Source organism: Eptatretus burgeri, chromosome 18, assembly GCF_056783735.1.
Source record: "Eptatretus burgeri isolate ZD-2024b chromosome 18, Ebu_testis_v1, whole genome shotgun sequence".
NCBI lineage: Eukaryota > Metazoa > Chordata > Myxini > Myxiniformes > Myxinidae > Eptatretus > Eptatretus burgeri.
The window spans coordinates 5,418,106-5,430,773 of record NC_140978.1 but is presented as its reverse complement, the minus strand read 5'-3'; the positions used below and the strand labels follow the sequence as shown (position 1 = coordinate 5,430,773).

The 12,668-nt window shown below is 41.6% G+C and overlaps 1 protein-coding gene across 11 annotated transcripts in view; it reads left to right on the top strand.

Moving 5' to 3' along the window:
- The window catches only part of LOC147008511 (organic solute transporter subunit alpha-like), a 34,169-nt gene that overhangs the window by 7,389 nt on the left and 14,112 nt on the right, over positions 1-12,668 (top strand). For 10 of the 11 annotated variants that reach the window (XR_015053358.1, XR_015053357.1, XR_015053359.1 and 7 more), the window contains exons 2-4: positions 1,159-1,233; positions 9,533-9,687; positions 11,735-11,808. Coding sequence is in view for 6 of the 11 variants with exons in the window: in XM_085864499.1 (XP_085720625.1) it covers positions 1,159-1,233; positions 9,533-9,687; positions 11,735-11,808 (304 nt within the window). In the remaining 5 variants the exon portion in view is untranslated. Of the gene's footprint in view, positions 1-1,158; positions 1,234-8,463; positions 8,540-9,532; positions 9,688-11,734; positions 11,809-12,668 lie in introns of those variants that run through there. The other variant, XM_085864504.1, reaches the window with a different exon arrangement.

Sequence of the window (12,668 nt, the reverse complement as noted above, 5' to 3'; positions counted from 1 at the left end):
ACAGACAGACAGACAGACAGACAGACAGACAGACAGACAGACAGACAGACAGACAGACACACAGACACACAGACACACAGACACACAGACACACAGACACACAGACACACAGACACACAGACACACAGACACACAGACACACAGACTGACTGCACATACTGGCACTCACCTACGGGCCTGCCTCTATGGGCCCGTACTAGTTATTTTAAATTTGGACAAAACTTTTGTGTTACTTCAAATACCACTCAGAACATTTTTATGTTTCACATTGAAATCCATTACTAAGTTCATTGTCCCGTCTGGTTAACCACTGGGGTCTTTTTAATGGGGGTGAGGATGGGGGGGGGTATTTCCTATAACATATTAAAGGTTTTTAGAGACTGTCTCAGATGCTTACGGCTGCACAAGAGTGCACCCGCTTGGACATTTTCAACATCGGGCACCATCCAAAGTCGGAGATGTTGAAATAGCTGCTCTCGGACTGCAATCACATGTGCAGTTTAAGGTTTCAGTGGCAACTTTTTTTCCCCCTGACTCTGCTAAATAAATCATTTCTTCAACTTCTTGTTACCTCCGCACTGAAGGTGGATGGAGGTGATGTTTTCACCCCTGTCTATCTGTATGTCTATTTGTGTGTTTGTTTGTTTAGTTATCTGTGAACAAGATATATCAAAAAGTTGTGGATGCATTTGGATGAAACTTGGTGGATAGGTTGGGTGTGTAACGAGGACAATTTGAGCCGAATCTGGATATGAGAATTATTTTTTTAATTTTTAAGTGATTCTTCACCATTGAGAGATGGTGCCAAAAACAATATATAGCATGTTATTTCAAGGAGTTGCGGCAAAACTAGGTGGATGAGTTGGGTAGGTGATGAGAACAAGCTGATTTGATTTTGATTTAGGTCTGGATCTAGATCCAACCTATCAGTGGGATGCAAAATGTAAACTGTTCCGCCTGATGGAGGTATGTGCTTTCCTGAGTGCCGTTCTAGTTGCTTCTCATATCATCCAAGGAGCAGGACCAACCAGTCTCCTCTCAGGCTGATAATTGTCAATAATGATGTCAATGAATAGAAATTTTAACACGAGTAATAATACCGTTTACTCCAGTGATGTACAGAGTATGATGTAAAACCACTTGTGCCATCTTTTACAGGAAGGAGCATGGCAAATGACACCATCATGTTAAATTGCTCATCCAAGATGCCGACAGCGATCCAAGTGGTTACTGGTAATACATGAGTATTAATACCAGTTGCAGTGTTTTAAATGGCATCAAAATATATTTCTGTATTTATTTAGCATCGGCAGGGGTACACGACATTGCCCGGTGTGGTTCTAATCTTGTTGGCATTTTGAAGAAATCCAATTTTTTCCCCTTTTTTGTTGTGGGGGCCTAAAACACTTCCCCACACCCACAAATAATGGGGTCAGTGATTATTTAATATCACCTTTCACATAGCTACAAAGGCTTTGGCAATATTGAGCGATTAAAATAAAGAAATATATAATATAAAAAAATCCAACTTTGTTTCTCAAAATTTTCAAAGTCCTTTTTTTTGCCTAAAACACTCACTGACACTCACTGATGAACCGGTAAATGTTTGACAAAACTCTGTTCAGACATGTTTGAGGAAAATGGTGACACACACACACACGGCTCTATTATAGTTTAGATCTTACTCTCTTAAGGCCTTAGTTATTTTAGAACTTGGTTTACAGATATGCTGACGGTATATTTGCCGAAATGAAATATAAATATAAAACACATTTTTAGCCTTTTATATTTATAAATTTTCCACCGAAGGTGCAAAAGTTTTAAAACCCGATACGTAAACGTCGACATTTATTTTCAAAATATAATTTCACGCGCGCGCGCCAAAATGCCGAGCCCCCTTTAACCAAACTGTGCAGTAGTCTTCGGTCATGGCGTCTGAGCAGTGGCCAGCGTGGTTCAGATTGACTGTGGTTTCTGGGGCGAAAGTGATTGTTAAGAAGTATGTCAGCGGTATAAATTTGAGTGATTGTATTGGTGATTTAATCACGCAACATCTTGACGACGAATATTCTGGCCGAACGATTGCATCAATTCAGTGCAGCAGCAGGGATGATTCGCAGGCTACTCTCGATCGTGCCGATTTTGTTTCCGTCGAAAGTTGTACACCGCTGTTCGTATTGAAAGATTTCGGTGCCAAGTACGTCAAAGTTTCCCTGCGAGATGCTGATATTCAGCCTTCAATGGACCAGAAATCAGCCTTTGATGTGCTCATGGGGATGGCGAGACGGTACGATCAGATGCCCGCTGAAAAGTAAGAGCTGGTTATGGCTCTGATTGACCGTTTTGAGCGTGTTGACTCCTAGTAGACACCTTTTTTAATCATATCCAGCACTATGCACCGGTGTGCATGCACACATCTACAACTTGGACAGTAATTTTCTCAGCATTGTTTCCATTTGTTTGATGATCCAACAGGTTTCTATAAGAAAAACATGCCAGACTATATTGTAACCAGAGAGTTGGTGTCAAAGCCACCCAATGCTCACCCATTTATGCATTTATCGTTTTTAAAAGACTAGTCTCATAATATTTTTTTATAAAGCATTGCAGTGAAGTCTGATCCAAATAATTTTAAAGCAATATATGTATTTGTATATTGTAAACAGTAAAAAATAGTGTGGTGGATAAAAACATTAGAAAGGAAATAACTTGCACCAAAAACTTTAACATTTTCACGCTGACGCTGACACTGACACTCATGCCGGGGGTATCACTATAGCTCTCTGTTCTTCAAACAGGCGAGCTAAAAACAAGTTTTAATCCTTCTTTATTGTTTTTCACATCAGATGACACAGTGAACATGGGCATCCTGCATTTGAATGGTCTTCCATCTTCAATGTCTTCTGAGATCCTCTTGGTCCAGGATTTATATTTACCCCCCCCCCCACCTATCCTTGTCTTTTCCATGGAACATCCGAAAAAAAATCATAAAAATATATCATTTCTAAAAATTTAAATTATATTTATATTTAGATTTCGACCGACCGACCGACCCTACATTTTCGCTGAAGAACTGTGTAAACCAAGTTATAAAATAACTAAGGCCTAATTGTACAGTTTGCTTGTCACAACAAGTTGCTGCCAATGCCGAAGGAAAAGTATTGACAGTTTTGTAAAGCAATTTCACCATAGTTTTAAAGAAAGGCAGATGTTAACTCGCAGCATCAGTGCAAGTATGCTGTGGTTTTGCAATTTTTGAGTTGTGACGTATTTCATGTCAATCAGACACTTTGATTCTCTCTCTCTCTCTCTCTCTCTCTCTCTCTCTCTCTCTCTCTCTCTCTCTCTCTCTCTCTCTCTCTCTCTCTCTCTCTCTCTCTCTCTCTCTCTCTCTCTCTCTCTCTCTCTCTCTTTATTTTTAGTTTTCATCTGAATTCTTCCACACGTTCATCTCCTTCAGTATGATGCCGTAAAATAAAAATTGCTTAATTCTATTTGCCACAACTGCCTTAGCTTAGTCACGTGATGTATTTCTGCTCTTATCATTGAAAAGGAATGAAATTTCTGTTCTGATACGAGCAAACTTCAATCTAAATTTCTCAAATGGTCTGGTGTTTGTTTATTTAACGGTGATAGGCACAGGCAGCAAATATAAACTGTAAAGTAAACAATGAGCACTGAAAGTGTCGGTCGTTCAGCATTGCGAGCATTCTTTCAACACATGACCACAAAAACTTGCAAGTCTTCACAAGGGAATCGAGTTTCGTTAATTCTCAATCGAGTTCTCATGCGGAGTCGACTTCAAGTCCTCGCAAATATCGATTTGAAAACGACGCATAGTCCAGTTATTGTGACAGAGCTCTATTTGTTTTTGGAAGCCTCTCTCATTTGAAGAATTCTGTACTTTATTGTGTTGATTTACAAGTTCGTGCGATCTGTGAAATCTCTCGGAATGGTTTGACGTAACCAGCACAGTTGGTACAGCAATTCCAAAGCCATTCTCCAATTACCATCTGCAGAAAATTTGACCAGTATACTATGCACTTGTATTTGAAAGTCCCGGTGAATGTGCATCATGGCTAAGCTACTCATGCATTCTCATTCTATTGTGGATCGAATGTAAATCTTTATGCTGCTTACAGCACTGAATGACCTTTCTGCCTTGGGGCCCTGTCACACCTTGACGTTTTAGCCAGCATATGGCAACATATCAAAATGTATGTAAAACGCTGAAACTATTGATGTTTTTTTTTCAGTTTCGGGCATATTCATAACGAGTTGGACGTCTGCATAACGTATTAGTAACGTACACAGAACGTTTCGATAACTTATAGATAACTTATACCAACGAATGCTGAGCGTGTTGTCGGCGTTCACAACGTATGCCCAACGATAGTCTAACGTATGCATAGCGCGCGGCAGCGTATCGCCGATGATCACGTGGCGTAGCCTATTAATAGGCTGCCGCTCACGATTTAAATCGCTGTCGCTCGACTATTTAAATGGACGCTGCTGCTCGACGATTTTAATCATAACCAAGCTCGACATCGAAGTGTCAACATCATCGTCATGCTGAAGAAACTTCGAAGAATGCTGCCAATAAGTCTCCTGGCCGTGGCCGTGGACGCGGACGCAAGGAGGATCCATCATCACCCATACCCTCCCCATCACGCTCACCTACTACTACTGACATGGACCTACTACTACTACTACTACGACTACTACTACTACTACTACCACTGATACTACTGACATGGACATCTACTCACCATGGAGTCTGAAACACTGACGGGTTCCTCCTGTGTGAAGCCCATTTGTATATACCAATTCCCCTAAACGCTGCCAATACACCATTATACGGTAGCTGTAAGTTAGAAACATGTTCAGTAAGTTCTGTGGTCGTCCGGAAGACATCAATCAAATACGTCTACCTACGTCAATATGCGTTGGAGATACGTTACACATAGGTTCAAAGCACGTTACTCAGAGGTTATATATAAGTTTCGGGAACGCTTACCATTACCTCGACGTTTTTCGACTTATGAGTAACTTACAAGTAACGTGTGTCGACGTGTGTCAACGATTGCATAACGTGCCTACAACTTATGGCCAGCGTATGCGGAATGTGTGAGTCATGCGCTGGCATACGTCAAAAAATTTTGAGCATGCTTAAAATTTGTCGACGAGCTCGGCGTACTACGACGTATGCCAGCGTGCTTCAGCGTGCTCTTAATATATACAAAACTTACCCATAACGTATTCGACGTACGCCAGCGTTTTAGACAAATTTTTCATACGTCGGCATATGCTGGCTAAAACATCAAGGTGTGACAGGGCCTTTAGCAGTTGAGATCTTCAGCAATGTCAAGCAGCATTGAGCGGGCAGGTAACACATTCGGATGCTGTTCAGAATTTGCCTCTTGTAGAGCCCTGAAATTGGCAGTACTCCCTTTCCTTGCTATTTCAATTTGCATTGCAAAAGTTAACTTTTCTCCAGAGCATGAACTTGTGAAGGGATATCTGCTGTGAATAAATGGAACAGATTAGCTCCCACTCGTGGAACAGATCTTGAGATTGGCTGGCACCAAATGTTCAGCGGTGAAGCAATATTTTGAGAAACAGAGCTTGCACTGCAGTTGCCTGATGAGGTGTTCAAGGAGTGGCTATAACAGAGCTGTTTTCCACGAATCATTTGACCCAGTGGCAGGAACGTTGGATCAATGTGTCTGACGTTTCGGTGTCCCACGTTGATTGCTGCAAAATTTGACAATGAGACCAAACATTGAAGCTTCCTCATAAAGACTGTCCTCGGTGGTGTCATATCATCTGTCTCATCAACACTTCAACCACACAAAGTTCCTCCTCAGCAGCCATAACCAAATCAAATCTCATCTTCTGTGATGTATTGGAAAGGTGGACACAGTTTCAAGATATTTTCAGCTTCAATAAGTGCTACAGTGAACTCAAATGTCAGAATCAAACATCAGAATGTCCTTGTCTTACTGTAATTCTTCAGCTCCATCTTCTCCAAAGCATCTACAACTAGAAGGGCACTCGGTAGAGCTGATACCTCTGCCACGTCATGCCTGATCCACGAGATCATATCGGGTCCAATACATTTTTGAAATGTCATGCTATGCGGTATTTCGTTTTTGGCCCGATCTCTCAATGGTGAAGAATCACTTAAAAATTCTAGTAGTCGGATCCGGATCCGGATCTTCACCAAAATCTAATCAGTTTCTCCTTGTCACATACCGAACCTGCCCACCAAATTTCATCCGGATCCGTTTCGCAACTTTTTCAGATATCCTGCACACAGACAAACGGACAGAGGGGTGAAAACAACATAACCACCTTCACCTTTGGTGGTGAAGGTAATAATGTCAAGAGAGCATCAGGATGGATGCTCCATCTTGTTTCATACTGGGTTTGGAGTTTTATCCCATTGTTCATGAGCTCCCCACCCGTGTCATCATATTTGAGGGAAAGCTGCAACTGATGCTGTCTATTTGTAGTTGATGGAAATGCAAATGTCATTTCTTGAACAGTTGCCATCATTTTTCATACCAGTGCTTCAGTGCAGCAATTTAGACAGCCAGCATTGACAGATGGCTGAGACTGTCTCAGGAGAGATTTCTTGACTCTTGTCTAGGACATCATTGTGTTGACCACTCATGTTTGATGTGCCATCCATAACCTCTGCGCTCTCATTTTTGTGGGACTTATTACATATTCATCAAGGGTCTGGAGAAATAGGTCAGGTAAAACTTCCCCTGTTGTTTAATCAGTATCCTTGAAATCAAATAATGTTTAGTCTCAGAGCAAAACATCATGTGTATGGCAACTTGTTTAAGAGTTGAAGGGTCTGTTGCTTCATTCTCCACCAAGCTAAAGCATCGGGAACTCTTGCAGTCCTTTACAATTGATTGTCTGATTTATATAACACAGAGTTCAATTAGCTTGTTTTCTTTCTCCACCAGAGTGAGGCTCATGGGAAAACAAGGTGGAACTGACAGTGGGGTAGCAGAGGGGAAATTTGATGCAATCAGCAAGGGAATTGATGAATAGCAAAAGAAGAAACAAACGAGGGGAGTTAAAACTGAAATCTTCAAGTAAGAGAATTGTATTCGGAAGGGTTAATGGGGCATAATAAATATTGTGGGTCAGGATTGAGGATGACATGGGGTGGGGGTATGCACTCCCTGCTGCAAGTCCTTAAGGGAAGAGTGGGAAACAATGACCTCTGGAAGGCGGTTCCATTGACGGGAGAAAGTGTGCAGTCAGCCTTGATTTTGGAAGTTTAACCAGAAAAGGGTTTCTGGAAGAATGCATGCATCCTGGAATTGGCAGGGAGGGTCTCAGAGAACCAAGAGAGAGCAGAGGGAGCAATATTCGGGGAGGAGGTGGTAAAGAAAAACAGAGACCACCAATGTGTCTGCAATGTGAAAGCAACAGAACTTGTGCTTCGGCCTCATCACGGGAGACTCCAATAATGCTGAGAGCCTTAGATTACACATAATCCAGAAGAGAGATTTCATGCTGGGGTTCTAACCCATATGAGAGAGCAGTACTCCATTGAGCTATGGACTAAGGCTTTGATTATGAGTAGCCCTGGTTTTCCAAGAAAAGACTTTGATTGACCTAGGATGCCCAGGCTGTGGCTGGCTTTGGAGGCCAGCTTTGCTATATAGTTGGCCTAAATAGAGGTCATGGCTGATAGTGAGGCTGAGAAATTCAATAGACTGAATCACTTCCAGTGGCTGATCATGGAAATGGATAGGTGGGTTAGTTTAATGATCCTTCTGGAGTGACATGGTAAGACAGTGATATTTTCCAGGATTGAAGGACATGCTCCATTTATGAGACCAGCATCTAATCAGTTGCAGATCAGCAGAGAGTGATGCAGCTACAGTCTGCCCTGCAGTGGGATGGGGGTACTGAATGACGCAATCTGCAAAAAGGAAGAGAGGATTTTCCAGATCATTGGAGAGGTTGTTTATGTGGATGGTTCGACCCAAGACACTAATTTGGGGAACTCTGGTCTTTACTGGGAGAGGGGAGAAGAGGGTTCCATTTACAGCAACGCATTGACTACATCAGATATTTCGCATTGCCTTGGGCATTCCCCGGGTGATGTTTCAGCACAGCTCAACATCGACAAGATTGAAGGACATATTGACTTCAGCTTGATGAATATGCCTTTAAGTTGCTCCTCTCTTCAATTCATCCTATCAGTGATATGCTTTGCTTGCCACAAAGAATGATCACATCAAGGATGCTTTTCATTATCTGGCGGTTCTGTATTCAGAAGAGCAGGTGGCACCTCACTTTGTACAACCCATTGTTTCAGCAAGGAGATAAAGGCAAAGTTGGCAGCTCTGGCCACACATCTAAATGTGAACTTACTTTCACATGTCTCATGATCAGTCCCAATTTTTTTTTCAATCTCACATTTATTGCAGAAACAAAGGCTCTGGTGTCACCATGGAATGGCAGCAACAGTGAACCCCACTCCGAGATGCAGAATACCTTAAGCACGGTAATATCTTTCAGCCTTTCCATATTGGGAAACTTCTATTCTTGTGACCAATCCTGTGAGATTGAAAGTTTCAACCATCTGATATAATCCGTGTGTCAGTGAGGAGATGAAGATGTTGCTAGTGAGTTCTCTACTGAGGCAGGAGACCAACGTCAAGTTGCTTTTGTTCAGCTTTTTGTGGCTCCTGGTGGTCTTTTCCACGGTCTCGTTTTCCTTCAGCATCCAATATATCTCTTCTTACTTTATATTTTGCTTGATCTTGAGCAGATTTCTCCTCAAATACATTCGGTATTTCTTATTGACTTGAATTTTTTTGGCAGAAATAAAAATAAATTCACCCGAGTTGATTGCGCAACATCAGTATTTGCTTTCCACCATTGTGCCCGTGTCTGGCAACGTGAAATTCACAATAATTTTTGGTTTCTAAGAAAGCACGATTAAAACTCACACGTAAGATATTCGTCTGTAAAATATGACATAACCTTCAAGGAAGGAAATCTTCCATTATTTTGTTAGCATTGTTCTACACCCAGCATGTTATGCCACGGCTGCACTCTGTCGATGAAGAAGTTGCCCGACACTGGCGATTTAAGAATAGGCCGTGTGCAATATTTCGTTTGAGAATGACCAAACGCTTCCATGACTTTCACTCTCTCCTTGATCAATGCATATGATGTCTCTCTGAGTACAGTATATTTGGCAGTTTCCTCCAGTCAAGAGCTAGGGTGGTTGTCCTTCCATAGCTTTCCTGATTCTTGATTGGATGTCGATAACCGACCTACCAAGTCAGCCCAGTAAGCCGCACGTTAAGCAAATCACGTGTTTTTTTTTTTGTAGCCTGTATAAGTATTTTCTATAATTGGCTTTATTGCTAAGACTATGGTGAAAAAGCTCATTCACACACAGTTGCAGTTGTGATTGTACAAACAATGTTTAATGTAATGTATTGAGAAACTGAATGGATTTTTTTTTTTTGATGTACTTATCATACAGCAATGGACACCCTTGCGCTGGTGATGTTTGTGACATTGACAGCAATGGCCGCTGTGGCTGTGGCTGTTGGGGCCGAAGCAGCAGGTCACTTTCTAAGGGTGGAGACTTCTTCAGTGCAGCTGTCCCGGCTCCTCTGGGTCAACGAGGCTGGGCCAGTGAGCGCTGGCAAACGGCCTGGCTCTTTTTCTTCTTTATTTTTACAATCTTGCTTTTTGTGTTTTGGTTCTTGTTTCACAGTTTAATTTCTAGAAGAAGGGTAGCCATAGGTCGTGTTCTCACATTTTTAGTTGGTTGTTTTTAGGTTCCATCACTGGCATGGACGATGAAAGCTACTGCTCTGCTGTGTGCCGGCAAATAGTGCTGTATCGTGAATCGCACCATTTCTCAGGGGAGATTGTGGATCTGTTTGTGAAAGTAAAATGTGCAATTTTGTGAAATTAGAGTGTTAGATACAATAGGATCAATTGTTTCAACAGTTACGGGATTCGTTTGCAGAGTGCCTCTCATACACAGCATTTTTACGACCCAATTGCCATGATAGCCTTCAGTTTACGATGAAGTGTGGACTGATTCCACTTGTTGACTTGATAGATTATCCATTCCTGGAAAGTCATGAGTGAGTTAGCTAAGTTTTATCCAACAACCTGAAAGTAACATGATAAAGCTTAAAATCAAATATCATTAATACTACTACCTTCAGCTGGATTTGAACCCACAACCTCTGTGATTTCAGATCACTGTCCTAATCATTATTATTATTTATTCATCATTTTCTGGGGGCGTAACTGTGCCGCTGATGCAATGCCCCCTGTTACCAGCATGCTGGTACTGTACTCGTTTCACCGAGCTCAAAAGGATGGCAGGCTAAATCAACCTGCTTGGTGTTAATTCATCGGCACGACAGGAGCTTGAACTCAAGACCCGAAGATCTTGAGCCAACCTCGCTAACCGTTAAGCCAGCACCAGGCTTTGTCCTCATCATGAGGCTATCATAGCCATTGTTGTCTTATTAAGGGATTTTTTTTTGAAAGGTAATCCTTTGAATTTTTGGAAATTGGTAAAAAATTATGTTGCTTCCATAAAACTCACAAAGATGACTTGCAAAGACTCTTAGTCCTCTTTCACCTTTGTTTTTGCAACATCTAGGGTGTGTTCAGTTACCAAGTTTCTTGTAGAGCGCTCACCAAGTGGTTTAAACACTCAAACAAGCACTCCATTCAAAATTAGCTAGCTAGCTGCTTGGTAATTGAATGCATCCCTAGATACACAGATTTTTTTTAACATTGTAAAGCAGGAGACAACAGTACCTTGAAATGCAGTGTGTACTGTACCATATCCCATGGGATAGTTTGTGAGAGATGACATTTTTACAGGTATCATGGACAAGTCTAACGTTTTCTGCAAGAGTTGACCATACGAATGACCAACCGACCTCATTTTGACCGTTCCCAGTCTCTAACTATGTGGCAGCCCCATGAGGCTCCATGAATGTTGAGTCTCTTGACAGAGGAAATCAAAATGGATCAGGAGAAGCTGATGCAACATTTTTTTTTCTTTCATAAAAACCAAATTAATAGATATTGATAAGTGATGTTTAAAACACCATTTTTACAATTGCTTTGACTTTTAGAAGGTACTAGACGACCCGTGAACCCATTGGGTTCCCGTTGTGACAGCGGTTGATAAAAAAAAAATCATAAAAAAGACAGCTCCAGCGAACTATACCACTGAGGTTGTTTGCATTGATGAAATTCTCCCGAAGAGTACTTGACTGAATCTGGAATTAATTTTTTTAACAATTTTTTCGTTTCCTGATTTTAACGAAACTTGATACTGCACACCGCAAGCGAATGTTGAGTAAGGTGGCCCTAAAATTTTTGCTCTATCGTGTACCGTTTTGGCTGTATTTCGGGAACATACATACATACAAACAAGATGAGAGTTTTAGTAATATATAGATATATTGTAGCTATTTAACCTTAAAGTTTTGATAAAATGTGTGTTCTTTAGGTGAGCAGGCTCATGAGAATCGTGCATGAACCAAAGGAGACAATGGAGAGATGATCCTTAAGATATGCAGACAGATGTACATGTGCTGGGGGAGGGGAAGAGGGGGGAAGGTAGGGAGAGGAAGTGGTTGGGAGGATGGGAACTTGAACCAAAGGTATTTTACTATAATTAATGTAAGCATGATGTGTGCAGGTACTTACCATGTTGGCCTGTGTCGGAATGTGGGTACCACGTGCAGCCATGTTCATGGACCACGCGGCATCCATGTAAGTTTCATTACCCTTTCCACATCTCTGCTGGATAAGAGAGGTAACTTTTGGAACATGTGGTAATTGAGTTTGATGATAAGTTGTTTTAATTTTTTTACAAACTCGTGTGACCACTGCACGTTATACCTTTTGGAGGGGCAATACACCGGCACCTGGGAAGGAAGGGAAAAGGCAGACAAAGGACGTACAGACAAACAGCATCAGAGTGAGTGGATAAAACTGTTGGTGTACAAAGGCGGTGGAGTTGTATATGGCTGAGTGGAGTATTAGACAACAGGAGAGGGTTGAGGGCGACTCTTTTGAAGGACTGGAGGAATTACGTACAGACTCCAGTACAGATGGATGCTGGAAGGGCAGTGATGACCTGGTAAGGCTCAGTAACGACATAGGTCTGAGAGGGAAATACAGACAAAAGTAGTAGAGAGCTGTGATCGGACAACCATGTCTGTAGCAACGACCACATGCAGAGTTTTCCCTGACACTGTGGCAGCACTTTCCTGGCCGAGTCCATAAAGTCTATGGAGGACTCTAGTTTCTGTGTGCTTTTTCTTTTCTTTTCATATTTCCCACGCAAAATTAGTTGAAGGCTGTGAGTAAAGGACGATAAAAAAATAAGAAACAGCAGGGAACAGCTACGGCCGCACAAGGATGCAAGACGCCTTGCTGCATTAACATATACATCCTATTTCAAATAAATCCTTCTGATAACTACAGTACATATCCAAGGCTCATAACACTTTACACACCAACTATAATTACACTCTTCAACCCTTATGTTCCATATTTCCTGAAGTTGGACAAAGGAGTTGAGGGTAAATTGAATTTTTTTTTTAGAAAAGTACGGAGAATAATATCAA